The following is a 15,528-nucleotide window of genomic DNA, read 5'->3' on the forward strand; positions in this document are numbered from 1 at the left end:
TTCGCTACTGTATAGATTTGTGCAGAACTCTTCGGCTAATTCAACTATGTTATCCATATTCCTGATGACATTGCCCTGTTTGCCTTTTAGCGCATACATCTGGTTTTTACCTATGCCCAGTTTTCTCCTCACTGATTTTAGGCTACCTCCGTTCCTTAGAGCATGCTCGATTTTCTCCATGTTAAACTTTCTTAAGTCGGCTACCTTGTTCTGCTAGTTCTATCCTGTCTGTTCAGTTATATGTCCTCATGCTTTGGCGTTTCTTAATCAGATCTTTAGTCCCCTGAGATAGCTTGCTGGTATCCTGTCGAACCATCCTACCATCTACTTCTGCGGCGCACTCTGTAACGATAGCTGTAAGATTGTCATTCATTGTTTCAACAATACGGTCGTCTTCAGTTAAAGCGGAAAATCTGTTTTGCAGCGACATTCTGAATTCCTCTACCTTCCCTCTTAATGCTAACTCGTTAATAGCCTTTCGCTTCACCAGTTTCGTCCGTTCCCTCCTCAAATCTAAGCTAACACGAGACCTTACCATTCTGTGGTCGCTGCAACGGACCTTACCGAGGACCTCCACATCATCTACGATGCCAGGGTGTGCACACAGTATGAAGTCTATTTCATTTTTAGTCTCACTATTGGGGCTCTTCCACGTCCACTTCCTGTTTGCTCGTTTGCGGAAGAAGGTATTCATAATCCGTAAATTATTTCTATCTGCGAACTCTGCTAATAACTCTCCCCTACTGTTCCTAGAACCTATGCCATAGTCACCTACCGCCTTGTCTCCAGCCTGCTTTTTACCTACCTTTGCATTAAAGTCGCCCATCAGTAGAGTGTACTGGGATTTTACTTTGGTCATTGCCGATTCCACATCCTCATAGAAGCTTTCAACTATCTGGTCATCATGGCTTGATGTAGGCGCATAGGCCTGCACCACCTTCAGCTTGTACCTCTTATTAAGCCTGATTATGATAGCTGCCACTCTCGCTAATACTGTAAAACTCCTCGATGTTGCCAGCTATATCCTGATTAATGAGGAATCCCACACCTTGTTCTCGCCTATCTGCTAATCCACGATAGCACAGTACATGCCCGCCCTTTAGTACTGTGTGCGCCTCATCTGTCCTCCTAACCTCACTAAGCCCTATGACATCCCATTTAATACCGGATAATTCATCCAATAGCACTGCTAAGCTAGCCTCACTTGATAAGATTCTTGCGTTAAACGTTGCCAGGTTCAGTTTCCAATGGCGGCCTGTCCAGAGCCAGAGATTCTTAGCACCCTTCGCTGCGTCACAGATCTTACCGCCGCCTTGGTCAGTTGCTCCGCAGCCGCTGGAGACTGAGGGCCGAGGGTTAATTGGTTTGTTCATAGAAGGTTGTGGCCAAGTACTACACCAGGGTGGCCAAATCCTGTTCTGGTGAGGAAGTGTGTTGTCGGTTCTGGTCACCGATATCAGGCCGCACTCCAAGCCTGGTTATGCAATTCCATCGACACGCGGAGGTTTATATTTTTTTTAATCCGGTGGAGAATTGCGTGGCACCGGGATTCGAACCCTGGTCCTCTTGCACGCGAGGCGGATGTTCTACCTTTAAGCCATCGCTATATACGACTTGCTTCATCGTATATCTTCGCTCCTTCCTCATCGTCCTGTGCGCCGTAAAGCAGGTCGTCTACATAAATGCAGCTTTTCAATACCTTTGTTGTTACTGGGAATTCATCTTTCACTGTTTTAAGGTAGTGCTGAAGCGTTGCAGCGAGCAGAAATGGGCTCGATGTGGTTCCGAAGGGTATTCTGGTCATTCTGAAGCCTCCGACCTCTGGCAATGGTCTGCCTTCCACGGGACTCTCGGCGAACCACAAGAACCTCAGCGCATCGCGGTCCTCTGGCGTTACACTTATTTTTGAAGGAAGGCCTTCTCGACATCAGCGACGAGCGCGACTTATTGTCGACGAAAGTTTAGCAGCAACCGAAAGAGGTCAGGGTTTAAATTCGGCCCACACTTGAGGTTGTCGTTGTGGGATTTTGCCGGCGCACTGTGGGATGAGGCATCAAAAACTATCCTCAGTTTGGTAGTCGTGCTACTTTGCCGCAGTACAGGTTGATGGGGCATGTAGTACACTCTTTGAGAGTCGTCGCAGTGTGTGTCTATTTCCCTCTCTGCTATTCCTTCGTCAATTAGACGCCGCATTTCGGAGTCGTAATCTTTCATGAGACTCGGGTTCCTGCTCAACCGCTTCGTTAAATGCCGAAGGCGATTCTCTGCTACTCCGCGGTTGTCAGACATTTCCACATCGTCTTTCCAAGGAAGCTTTACTTCATCGCGATCGTTGATCTTCTTGATACTTTTAGTAAAATCTTCCAGGGCTTGGGAGCCTGAATTTGTGGTGAATGTGTCTGGCACACTGACTGACGATGTGTCTGACAACTCCCCGAACATCTTGAGAATCGGAGCCGTTTCTCGATCAGCCACGTTCGTTCTCATGACAATAGCATGTGTGCAAACTGTCTCTTGACATTAGGACAGTACTTGGCCCTGAACTGCCCACCCAAATACCGTCTCGACGGCAGTCACTCTGTTGGGCACCTTTCTCACCTTCCCAGTGATGCATTCCCAATATTGATCGCAGCCAATCAGCACATCAATCGGCGTGCCGTCGTTAAGAGTTGAATCATCACCCAAAGGAAGCATCAGATCGTGAAGTGTTTCTCTGATCAATTCGTTGGGGCAGGGGATACTGCCCCAATGCAGTATACTGCAGCGGATACTAGGGGATACTGGGATTTTATACTGCGCTTTTGGGTCGTTTCGTCGGACAAGGCACACTTCAACTCGCCTCAATGTGCGTCTGGTCTGTCCTCCTCAAAATACTCCCACCGACAGCAACTGCGTCCCGACCAATTTGTACCCGAGCTTTCTGGAGCAGTCTTCTGTTATGAAGGTTCTCTGACTGCCGCTATCAAAGAGAACTCGAGACACCTTTCTTGCTTTAGTCCCTTTGTTCAAGGCTGCAACGGTAGGCATTAGGACTGTGCGGTGAGTGTGGTCCTTTTCTGCTCCTGAGGCATGCAGACTCACTGGCTGTACCCCTTCGTTGGCCGACCGTGCGTTCTCGGCATCGTTCACAGCAGGGTCGCACATCGCTGTAGCATGTATGCGTTTGAATCTCTTGCAATTGATCTCAACCATGCATTGCCTTGCTTCGTGCAACTAAAGCGTCCACCTTTCGCTCTGAGAATTGTCGTCCTCTCGTTTACTGTCATCTTCGAATCGCAATCTTGACTTTCATGTCTTTTTAAGTCGGAAAACACGCATTGCATGCAGTTTGCTGCACCATGCAGGGCTGAAGCCGAAGCAGGGTGAGCGTTCCCTCGATGCGTTCGTGCCTTGCGCCCATCAAAATGAGAAGCAGGCTTACCATCTGCGTCACCGGGCCTGTCTTCCAGCGTCCTCTCGCGGCTCTCAAGCTCGAAGCGGAAGAATCTGAGCAGGGAATGCAGCGGCGTCAAGTGTGAGCTGTCCGACGACGACGATGTCGTTGACCCCGAATCGTCCACCACCGCAGACGTCGCTTCCTCTTGGGTCTCAGAGTGTGAACGATGGTAGCCCAAGATCAATTCCTTCGGGAGAGCGCGGAGAAGGACCGGATACAGCATCGCCTGGTAGCCATCTTCCTCAATACCCAGCGTCTTCAGCCCCCCACCCCCCCTGTGAACCTCATCGTAAAGCCCTCTCAAAGCTCGCACGTTCCTTGCAGAGAACACAGGTTCACATCGATTAGGCACTGCATATGCCCCTGAATCAACGCTTCCGGATTTCCGAATCGTTGTCGCAAGATGTCGACCGCGTCGCTGTAGCAATCACCTGATGCCTGCAGTCCGCCAATTGCATGTCAAGGCCTGTCCGGTCAGCAGCGTCTTCAAGTAATTCAAGCGGTCGATGTTAGAGAGTTCCGTGTTTTTGTGGACTACCACCTCAAATTGTTCCCAAATAGCTGCCAGTTTTTTCGTCTGCCGTCGAATTTCACTAGTTCCAGCTTCGGTAATTTAATCCTTTGAGCCACGGAAGCACTACCAACGGTAGCCTGAATCCGGGTTTCCTGATTTCTGCTTCCTTGTTCGGATTGCTCTTTCTTGAGTTTCACTCGGCAAATGCAGGTAGCAATTTTGTCACTGTACTCGATGACCTGCTCGCATTCAGCCTCCGCTTCATCTTCTTTGATGTTTGGCTCGAGTGCTGCGTCTACATCGTAAAGCTGTTGTTTGACCAATTGTAGGCGTTCAAGAAGCACGCTCACCTTTTCGATGGTGGATGCTTCCTTGGGAGCACAGATTTCTTCACTTCACTAGCTTCACTTCATGTCGGCCGTTTCTTTGGTCAGTCGCGTCGCTTGGCTTCTGACGGCCTTCCTCTTTTTTTTTTCAGAACATCCATGTTGCTGTCGTTAGTACGCTGAGTCGTTGGGTCCGCTCGACGTTCCTGAGTAATCCGTTCCCCGGGTTTCGGCACCAAAAATTCTTGTAGAAACTAAAACTGATTTAGCTCTTCGTTGATGGCAGTAGACCGCTATCGTATATGTAACTTCGTTTATTGCAAGAAACAATCAAACTCTTCGTTAGGAGAGGGGCAAGAGCTCGAAAAATTACATGCTCATCGTTGGGGCTCCCCGAACGTTCGGCCCTTTTCCAATGCCCCTCTAGACGGAACAGCTCTCCGCCCGTCTCAACGTTTGGCCCCTCTCCCCTCGGGTTCCCAGAGTCCCGCCGCCCGAGGGGAGCCGCCGCCGGCCATAAACGAGCGAGAGGTGTCTGGTTTTCGTCTCGGGAGGCGGGCTTAATTGAATGACATACAAAAGACACACATGGTAATCATGAAAAGAAAACGTAGTTTCAACAATCAAACCGGCAATTTGAGGACCGTTTCAAGGGCAGCCGATTCCGGAGAGACGGGACTCCTAGCCTCGAGTTCCGCTTCTTTAACCTGCAAGTGATGAAGCACCAAGAGAGATATAACTGAGATTAAGACAGCGGCAAAACTTTACAGAAGCCGTCGCGAGCATTTTTTCCACGTTTGCTTCCATAAGCACAGTGATTATGGACGATCTGTATAGGTTACGAAATTATTTCAGGACAAAACATGGTTGCCTTTATAACCCCTCCACGCAATGTTCTGCCCATGTTCGGGGTCTCGCGCATTTTGGTCGGGACCAGAACCATTGGGGTGAACAACTCCATTGTTTTGTCCAAAAAAAGCCCTTTATTTCGGGCGGTCATGGGCCCAATTTTCGAGCGAGTTAGATTCCCGATCTGCTAATTTGAGGACCGCTTCAAGCGTATCCGATTCCGGAGCGACAGGATTCAAAGGCTTGAGTTGCCCTACTCTAACGTTCAAGTCAAATAGCGCCAAGATAGGTATAAAGAGATTAGTACAGCAGCGGAACTCTAGACAATCCATGGCGATCATTTTTTCCACGTTCGGTTCCATGGGCACAGGGATTATGGACGGCCTCTAAAGGCTACGAAAGTATTTCAGGGCAAATCTTGGTTGTGTCTATGACCTCTCCGCGCATTGTTCTGCCCATGCTCGGGGTCGCGCATATCTTCGTCGGGAACAGTCTCATGGGGGTGAACAATTTCGTTTTGTCCTAAAAAACCCTTCATTTCGGATAGTCAATGGGCCAGTTTTCGAGCGAGTTAGATTCCCCGACCGGCAATTGGAGGACCGCTTCAAGGGCAGCCGATTCCGGAGAGACGGGACTCCTAGCCTTGAGTGCCCCTTCTCTAAACTGCAAGTGACGAAGCACCATGAGGGATAAAATTGAGATTAAGACAGCGGCGAAACTGTACAGAATCCGTCGCGAGCATTTTTTCAACGTTTGGTTTCATGGGCACCGTGGTTATGGATGGTCTGTACAAGTACGAAATGATTTCAGGGCAAAACATCCCAGCAAACCACAAACCTCCCATAGATGTCCAGATTAAGTCTGAACGTCTATGTACCAAAGCAAAATCTCTCAGACGTCTTATCTACCAACCTTTTTTCATGGAAAAGCTAAAGACGTACCCACGACGTTATATCTGCCTTAACCTAGACTCCTCGTAGATATTACTTGTCACGTCCTGGGAACGTAAGTGAGATATAATTTAAGAGTTCCATATTTTTCAATCATTCGATACTTCGTGTTGCCTTACTGCATTTAAGGTTGGAAATTGCTGTCGACTACAAATTGGAGACATGACCAGCGCTGCCTGTATTTTTGCGTGTGTTCGTGCTCGCTTAATGGTACAATATTTTTAACGGAGCAAACGGTTAAAAATATTGTAACATGAACCAACAAGCCCTGCATCAAGTACTTTTGCATCGCTTCATGGCAACATTAACCAACCTAAAAAAAGGAAAAAAAATATTGGTAGTAGTAAAGACAAATCTGAATGCACACCCATCAGATTTCTGACTCAGTTGAATGCAGTTGGCTTAAAACGCCAGTCACTGTGGTCAGGGTTTACATTACTTCGTTGCTATTCTTACTTTGAACTTATATCTTGTGCTGCAGCCAACACAAGCTATCTCAGGTTAAGGTGCGAGGCCACACTGAAAAACTTTTTAAAAATCAGCAGCTAGAACAATAGTAACCTTTTTTTTATTAAGCACATATCATTCAACTTATCCAACTATTTAAAGTACAAAAATTGGTTCAATTTTTGGGAGTTAATTTTTGTTGCAAATATGTTAAAGCTGCTAGTCGCGCTAGCAACGATAAGCTACTGGAATGCTGAACTGAGGAAAGCTTTGCCATTTGTGTAGCTGAATGTGTGACTTGTGCAATGAACTAGGATAAATGTAATGCAATCAATACTGAGAAAGCAATTTTTAAAAAAGTGAACAAAGTGGAAAAAATTGTTTATTTCAACATTTATTTCAAAACAGATGTTTTTTAAATAATCTTCAATAGATTCAAATTTTATTTTATTTATTGCATATATCTGTATATGGGGAATTAGTGGCGAAAATTACATTTCAAAATATCCATTCAGAAAAACGTTACACAGTTTGTGTAAGATGAGGTGGGGCAAAATCATTTTGGAAAAACACAAGGATTTCAAAACGTGTGAAAGATGTGAAAAATATATATATATATGCAGGTCTAAAATGCACCATGCTCATAGCTGTGCCCTCCCGAGATGCAGTAGGGTCTCCTTTTGTTCGTGTGGGTGCCCATTGTTTCTTCCTAGCCCATTTTGGCTTGTCAGTTGATATGCGTAGAGCCATCTGCATTTGCTGGTAGTCTCTGGCAAGGCACACTCTTGTCGTGAGGTACTCTCGTTCTCAAGATTTTAGGTTTAATTGCTTTGTCACTGGCAGCAATTGTTATCGCAGCTTCAGACGTTATTGTCCTGCACAGCAGTTCATGTAGCTTTCGGCAGCATTTGTAGTTTGCATTCTGGCAGCCTTTTGCCCAATTTTCCAGCCTCGTTTCCGAACCATGAAAAGGTATCACCATTTCTGCATTTCATAAATTGTGAAAATTTGTGACCGGCCAAACTAAGACAAAAATTGCTGAGCATAACTAACATCTGAAATCAACTGACAAGTCAGTAATGATGCAACTAGACTGATTTTTCAGCAACTAACATCTGAAATCAACAGACAAGTCAATAATGATGTAACTAGACTGATTTTTCAGCTCTAGTGTATGCACATTCTTGCTCTAACTGAAGGTTACATGTCCACTAGATTCTGTAAGCCAGGTCAAATAATTTTGGGAGGCAAAACGAAAGCACTGGCATGTTTTCACAAGAATATTAAATAAGCAATGTCATTGTTTCCAGATGAAGTTCTGCATAGTTGAATTTACAGAAGAAGGCGCAGTGGACATCGTCCCTGCATCCTGGATAAATGGAAGAAAGTGTTTCTGGCCACCTGGCCCTGGTTCTAAGAACTCGTTTTTCCAGAAAGCAAAGAACCCTGGCGAAGACTGGAAGAGATTTAACATCAATGTAAAGGGCACATACAGTAAGTTTGTTTATTTTAACATGCCACAGCTTAGCAAGAATCTTTGTCATAAATCGCACTACACTTTCTTAGCCGAAATTATACACAACCTTAGTTTTTACTTTTTCACTGCAGCGAACTATGCCGATGCTCGAAAAAAACTGGACCGGGCTCAATACACCTCGGACTTAGAGAGCGATTCTCTTGGAAAGCGGAAGGTTATAAGCTATTATTTCTTGCATTTATTTTAGCACTGATGCCGTAGCTGTGTGCTAGTTTTCTGAATCTACCCTTCCTGTTTTTCGACAAAGGTGTCAAAACCAAGTCGCTATGCAAGCGAGGATGAGGTGAGGCCACCGCCATCACCTCCCATTGGCTTCCCTGGGCCATCAACTGCACCACGTAAGTATGTTGCAGTATTGGTCAAGTGTTTGAGGGATTCCTCTTAGGTGCAGATTTGTAATGAGGCAGTAACTACTCATTGGCATGTTGTACACAAGCGTAGGCTGGACTCGGGCGAATTTTTCTTCAGCTACCAAGTTTTTCTGGAAGCTGTATTGCTTACCTTTGTATCCATATGACTGTGCTTCAGTGGCCGCTAATGAGTACTTACTCCCTTATCATGTTGCACAATGCAGGTACTCACAGTGGTGACCCCTATGATTTATTTTTAGGCGATCAGCATGACTCAATGGACGTGGATGAAATTAGTAAGCAATGCCTTTGGGTAGTTTTACTGCAGAACCTAAGACTTCTCTCTTGTAGCAAACACAGAAGGGACCAGTGACCACTCTGACGAGAGGAATGAAGTTGGTGAGAACGAATTTTGTACTTTATCAATAACCTACACATTACACATAAAGGTGCCGTTGATTGTTGTTGGTAGTTGTCATGGCATTTTCTGAGCTAGAAACAGCATTGCAATAGTGTGCCTATTATTGCGCTTATTATTGTTCGCTCCTGCAGAAGTACCTATTTTATTGTTTATAAGCCTATGATATTAGTAAAGAGTTTGACTTCATAATTGTCTGCTGCCTTTTATGTACTTCAAATGTAACACTGCTTTTAGAATTCAGCCTTCGAAAGGTGTGACCACTGTTGTGATTTGTTTGGCTTCTTTGTTTTCGAAGATTTCATATTTATTTGATCTCTTTTTACATTATTTCTAGCATCACAAAGCTCCAGCACTTCCAGAATCCATAAACTGCCTGAAGTTTGTAGCTGAAAGGGTATGGCTTTAATATGTAAATGGCAATAGTTCCTGGCTTTTTGTAGTGACAATATTTGTGTATGCCTGTAAAATTAGATTTAGTAGGCACTGGAGCTTTTTTGTGATGCACCAGTTTGAAGACCCATTGTTCTAAAACTACGACATTTTCTGATACATGACATGCAGTTTTCACTCTTTTACTATCACATGCTCTGCCAAAGGTATTATTCATCAATAAATGCATAACAGCAAAATACACGATCTGTTTTGTTTACTTTAATGCACATGTATACTATACCATTTCTTTCTGGCTTATAAGTTTGCATTATGCATGAAAAAAATTACCAGATTTACAGTTTACTTGAACATAAAGTGAAGTTGAATAGTGACACAGTTATTTTCATTACAAATGTTACGCCGCTGCCCTGGCTCGGTGGTTATGTTGCTCGGCTGCTGACCTGAAAGACACAGGTTCAGTCCCAACCACGGTGTCACATTTTGATGGAAGCCAAATGCTTGAGGCCCGTGTATTGTGCAATGTCAATGCATGTTAAAGAACCCCAGGTGGTTGAAATTTTCGGTGCCCTTCACTATGGCGCCCTCATAACTTGAGTCGCTTTGGGACATTAAACCTATGAACTCATTATATTGTGACGAAGACGAAGCTGGCAGTGGCGCGGGACGGAGCGCTCGCGCTAGGCCAGCGGCCATTAAACCATCTCATAGCCATCGTTCACCACGCCTCATTCTTCGGCTGGCCGCCGCGTAACATTTGGTGGAGGTGCTGGGGTCCCTTCATCGCCATCCTGGTCCCGGAGCTTCGGTGTCCTGCGCCTGCCGTGGACGTCGGCCGTGAGTGCCTGGTCCGCGCCGCCCGGCCATGCCCCAGCCCGCCCGACCTGAACCGACCTCGCCGCTCACCCCAGCCCCGTCCCCCGCCCGGACCACAAGACACGACGACCCAAGACCCGACCGACCCGAGGCCCGACCGACCCGAGACCCCACCGACCCGAGACCGAAGACCCACACGTGAAGAAACCGCCCCCCTGCCCCTGCCGTCCGGTGCGTCCAAGGACCTCGGCCGTCAGCTCCTGGCACCCTCCGGCCCGGATGCTTCGTGGACCGGGACTCATTCTCTCATCTTACTCATCGTGGCGGCCAGCACTGCACCATCTTCTACATATTGTTCGATCCTTCACTCAAGACCATCGCCATTTCGCCGTCTGTTCGTCACCGATCGGGACGATCGCTCGGAGGCCCCGGGTAGTGTGACGAAGACGAAGCTGGCAGTGGCGCGGGACGGAGCGCTCGCGCTAGGCCAGCGGCCATTAAACCATCTCATAGCCATCGTTCACCACGCCTCATTCTTCGGCTGGCCGCCGCGTAACAATATATGTAGCAGAGTTGCATGTCCCCCTTTTTGATGATTTTGTTTTATTGCCCTAAATACGGTAGTTTGTTTTTACAGGTGACCTGCCATCTGCTAGTGAATGTTGCTCCCAGTTGAAGAAAAGACTACTACCCCCTGAAGGTAAGTGCAAAGACATTCTAAATATACATTCATGATACAGTTCTCAAACACATCTGAGTGGATGCTGTAGGTACATGTTGCTTTCATTTGTGACCATACTTTCTGTAACATGTAGCTGGCTAATAACTAATGAATGTTTTTACAGAGGAATAAGAATAAATGTTCAGTGAGTGTGCCATTTGTACACACTATTCTATACTGCTTTTCATATATAGTAGTCAACGCTGTGGTGGCTGTGCAAGTCCTGCGCTGTGAAGCCATATTACTCTGCCACGCATCATTCGTTCTTCTTGAAGCCCCAGTGAGGGTTTGAACTAAATCAAAGAGCAGTATAAAACAAAATGCTAGCATTCCAAATCACAATCAAGGCTGATGGGCTTTCTGTCACTGGACCTCCATATTATAACTTTCAGTGATGGTGAACTACATTTTACGTGTGGATGCAGTCTGAGAGAAAAGGTGCCCCAGCTGTGTATCACTCCGCCACATGACATTCCTGCTCCTTGAAGTCTACGAATCACACAGCTGAAGTGTGGTAAGAGGCAAAACGAAGTGTATGAGGTTGCCAGTCATGGTATTGGGATCTGTTGGAATGAAACATGCCTGTGTTCGCATTGGTGGTATGGCGAACTATTTTTTGTTGTGACTTGACCTGCTCAAACAGGCGCGCAGCCTTGGCAGTGCTGACCGCTATGTATGAAACGAAGTATAGCTTATTTTATGCTCTGGTTTTATATTTCATTATGAAATTACTTTATCAGTACTGGACTTTGTAAGTGCAAGTTTTTTAGGTACTTTTATTTGTTTATGCTGAAAAATACTTTGAATAGGTTGCAAAGAACATGCACACTATTGTTGCAGAGTTCCAGTACCAAGTGCTGAGCAAGCTGGCGGTGCTACGTATTGTTCAAGAGCAGCAAGGAGAGGCTTTAGCCGCAATATCTCGTCGATATGCAAGAGAGGAGGTACATGGACAGCAGCGTTTCGTGACCACTGCCTTCAGCGATTACAGCTCTTTGAAAGAGTTTGATGATACTCTAACTGGTTCAAAAAAGGAAATGTTTGTAAGTGCTTGCAGTTTTTTTTTGTGCTTACATTTTTGTGCTTACTTGCTGCAGAAGCCGTATCTAGGTGGTGTAAAGACTGGCAGATGGCCCTTAACATTAATAAGTCCGCTCTTCTCACACTGAACCAGAAAAAAACATCAGTCTTCCTACACTTACGTTGTCAACAACGCCCCCCTCACTCGAGTTAACAGCTATAAATACCTCGCTGTAATAATATCACATGATCTTAGATGGGATTCACATATCACCTATGTCACATCAGCCGCCATTAAAAAACTCCTGTTCCTCAAAAGGCATCTTCAACAAGCTCCTCCTCCAAGAAAACTAATTGCATACCACGCCTTCGTACGATCGGTACTCGAATATGCGAACGTTTAATGGTTTCCTCATACTAAATATCTCATAGGAAAATTAGAAGCTATCCAAAGAAAGGCAGTGAGATTTATGTTTAACAAATACAGGCCTACTGACTCACCCACCGAACTACTCAAGACAGCCGGCATTCTCACTCTGGAAAATAGAGCTAAACTTGCACGACTAAAATTACTTTACCAGTTACTCCATAATCAGCTTAACCTTGATAAAACTAGGTACCTGATGGCCCCAGAGACGAGACCTACACGTCACAGACATTCAGAAACATTAAAAGAGCACACATTTCGTACTGACTGCCTGAAATACTCCTTTTTTTCACTTACAGTAAGAGAATGGAACACCCTTGACCACTCCATTACCCCCAGCACATCACTAGATATCTTCACTCAGTCGGTTTCGACCTCCTGGGGCTCCTTAACGGGCACGAACCCCAGGTGGTCGAAATTTCCGGAGCCCTCCACTACGGCGTCTCTCATAGCCTGAGTCGGTTTGGGACGTTAAACCCCAATAAATGGAATCAAATCAATGTTTACATCTTACTGCACAAAGAAAAGAACCGACCTAAGTCACTTTGTGGTCCTGTGAAGCAAACATTTCACAATCAGATCCCCAAAGCAATTCTATGGTGTACTTGAGGCTAGATATATTGCTACTTAGCCTAGCAAGGCTGTGAATACATTGACTTTGATTCATTGTTGCATGATGCTAGTAATCTCCCATCTTTTTTAGATTCGAGAACTTGCTCCCAAAGGAGGTGCTAACATAACAACTAGCACTCGGAGAGTTCTTCGACACCTTCTAACTGATGCCTTAGCCAGTGAATTTTCCTGGTTTGGAAAGAAAGGAAAACACTCATTTTCAGGACTGCGTGTGGCCTCTTGCATCATATGTAAGTAACCCATCTGTACAAGTCGCATGCAAGTAAAAATTCGAAGATGGCTACGTTCATGAGTTCTCTTAAAGCCGTGCATGTACGCTGTGGCTAAAGCAGACATATAGAAATAAAAAGGGAATTTAATCCTTAAACTTTTTCTTGCACTTTTGTTGGGATGAATAATTAAAAGTGGGACCAGTCTACGAAGTTAGTGGCAAGCTAGATATCAGTGTCTATGCCAGGCTTTGCATACTGTACACCAAATATCTACTGAGCTAAACTCAAATTTAGCATCTTTTGTTTGAATGGCTGCATTTTAATGATGCAAATGGTGCCAAATCACAACAATCCTGATGGCTTGATTCTGTGTGTCTCACTTTGCTGAGGTATGCGATATCCAACTGCTGTGCAGGAAAAGGAGTGCAGAACGGAGAGCCTTCAGTCCTGTGCTTATTTTGGTTTTCAGGTCAGACCAAACCATTTAGAATTTTGTTACGGTTAACAAGAATTCCCATCAACATCAGTTCAAATTGTTTTCTGTATGTCATCAAATTTTTAAAAAATTAGGTCAAACTCAATTAAAATTGTGCAAAGTAAAAACAGGACGTGATTAATTACTGCTTTATATTTTTTGTATACAGCTGCTGTACAGATGGTCCACGATTGCAGAGAGTTTGCCGTGGAGGAAGTGATCCGTGAATGGCTGCGCCATGCCCCTGCACGGCACCGCACCAAGAGCACCAAGGTAACGCTGTCCTTTGATATCAGACTTGATGCAGCCTTGAGATTTCACTGTTTCATTTTAGTTCTTGTGGAAACTGGCCTGGGTCTGTACTGGCCCAAAGTGTTGTTCATTCCTTTGAGCGACTCATGACAGGCAGCATAAGCAGTAATAAGGCTGTTTTAACTAATTCCTAGTAAATAGAGCAGCTTAGCCCGTCAAAAGCAGACTAAAGAGTCTGTATTGGCACTACTGGTTTAAGTAATAATGCAAAAGCATTTCTTATCTCATGAGTGGCACGGACAAGACCTGTAAACAGAGCGTGTTGGCAAAGCGTGTCTGCACGAACTGAAACTTAAAGAAGCTCTGAAAGGGGCTCTGAATAAAGTTGCGGTATGTCGAGGACGTTAAAGGACGCTGCTTCACGAATATCCTCCAGCAAGAATTTCCTTAATGCGTTTTGTGGAAGTTTAGTTATCTCCCCTCAAAATTTAAATTTACGCATCTTCGCGCCTTTCACTCTCGTCTTGTCACTTTTTGCATGCCGACATGTCAGCACCTCCGCCAGCTGCCGACACGTGCAGCAGAAGGGGGGGGGGGGGAAGGAAGGGAAGCGGTGGGGGGTCTTGCGACCATGGGAGCTGTGTGATGTCAGAAAATGGTGTCACGGCGAACCAATGGCAGCCCTTCGCTGGAGACGTGAAGAGCGTGAGCGTGCCATGACGCGTTACGCACAGATTTGGGCAAAAGCTCGGCACTGCAGGTCACTGCGAGGCATGGAAGCGCAAATTTTTAAAACTATATTGTAAATGATCGGTTCGCTTTTGAGGTCCAGTACGTAGCATGAACACTCGGTGGCCTGTATTGTACATAATGCAAGTGTATTATAGCCAACCACGAACACCCTTTTCAGGGACCCTTTAAGAAAAAAAAAATAGTGTCACGCCAGGAATCTAACCACCACTTTTCCGTGCCCCAGCCGAGTGCGCTAACCACAACTCTATGCCAACTTCTTGCAACCGTGTCCATAATTCTCCTTGTCTATGTTGATGGAAATAAACAAGTAATGAGATTTTTGAAATATGAAATAATTAAAAACTAAAATATTCAAAAATGAACAATGTATTATCACAACGCGTCTAATGATTTCGCATTACTGCACCTAAGCAGACTAATGTGCACCCCTGGAATTTTTTTCGGTGCTGTCAGTGTATAGCGGTAGTGGTTCAGGTGTTATCAGTTTACAAAAGTACTTTTCCATTATGGTATCAATAGGAGCCGGTCACGGAGTGAGGCCACCGCCATCTGACGTGCGTGCTGACTGGGCAACACAAGATTCACTGTGGTGTTGTGCAACTTGGACATCAGGTTTTCATTTCTGATTCTTCAGGTTATGTTATTACCTCTCAAGTCAACTTGCTTGCCTCTAGGCTTTTAAGCTAAGCCAAAAAAGCACTTGGCAGTGTTGTGTACGGTCATGGTAACCACTGGTTTCTTTGCCATTCAGATGTCTTGGCTTCCCTGGGTTAGCTAAGTGAGCTTTGTGTTAAACACTGGGTTTGAGCGATTTATTCTGTCAATTTTATGTTTTTTATGAAAACATATGTAATGGATGACGGCCTTGTAAGGTAAGCATTTTTTTGACGGCCTTGTAAGCTAAGCCAAAAAAGCACTTGACGGTGTTGTGTACTGTCATGGTAACCACTGGTTTCTTTGAGCGATTTATTCTTTCAGTTTTATTTTCTTTATGAAACC

At 45.2% G+C, this 15,528-nt stretch overlaps 1 protein-coding gene and 2 long non-coding RNA genes across 3 annotated transcripts; all 3 read left to right on the forward strand.

Annotated features, from left to right (window-relative positions):
* Nucleotides 1-7,968: 7,968 nt before the first annotated feature.
* Nucleotides 7,969-8,704, forward strand: LOC149324779 (uncharacterized). Its single transcript, XR_016286698.1, has 4 exons — nucleotides 7,969-8,016; nucleotides 8,131-8,213; nucleotides 8,307-8,397; nucleotides 8,670-8,704. It is a non-coding gene; the product is annotated as an uncharacterized LOC149324779 (long non-coding RNA).
* A 1-nt stretch (nucleotide 8,705) lies between these two features.
* LOC149324780 (uncharacterized) lies at nucleotides 8,706-11,961 on the forward strand. The gene is made up of 3 exons (XR_016286699.1): nucleotides 8,706-8,808; nucleotides 10,674-10,736; nucleotides 11,598-11,961. It is a non-coding gene; the product is annotated as an uncharacterized LOC149324780 (long non-coding RNA).
* Nucleotides 11,962-12,703: 742 nt separating this feature from the next.
* On the forward strand, nucleotides 12,704-15,175 carry LOC149324781 (uncharacterized). Its single transcript, XM_089565269.1, has 4 exons — nucleotides 12,704-12,754; nucleotides 12,908-13,067; nucleotides 13,694-13,797; nucleotides 15,049-15,175. The coding sequence occupies exons 1-4, from the start codon at nucleotides 12,704-12,706 to the stop codon at nucleotides 15,064-15,066; spliced, it is 333 nt and encodes a 110-aa protein (XP_089421395.1). The 3' UTR covers nucleotides 15,067-15,175.
* The last annotated feature ends 353 nt before the right edge of the window (nucleotides 15,176-15,528 follow it).

Source organism: Amblyomma mixtum, unplaced genomic scaffold, assembly GCF_055824585.1.
Source record: "Amblyomma mixtum isolate Tamu unplaced genomic scaffold, ASM5582458v1 scaffold_17, whole genome shotgun sequence".
Lineage (NCBI taxonomy): Eukaryota > Metazoa > Arthropoda > Arachnida > Ixodida > Ixodidae > Amblyomma > Amblyomma mixtum.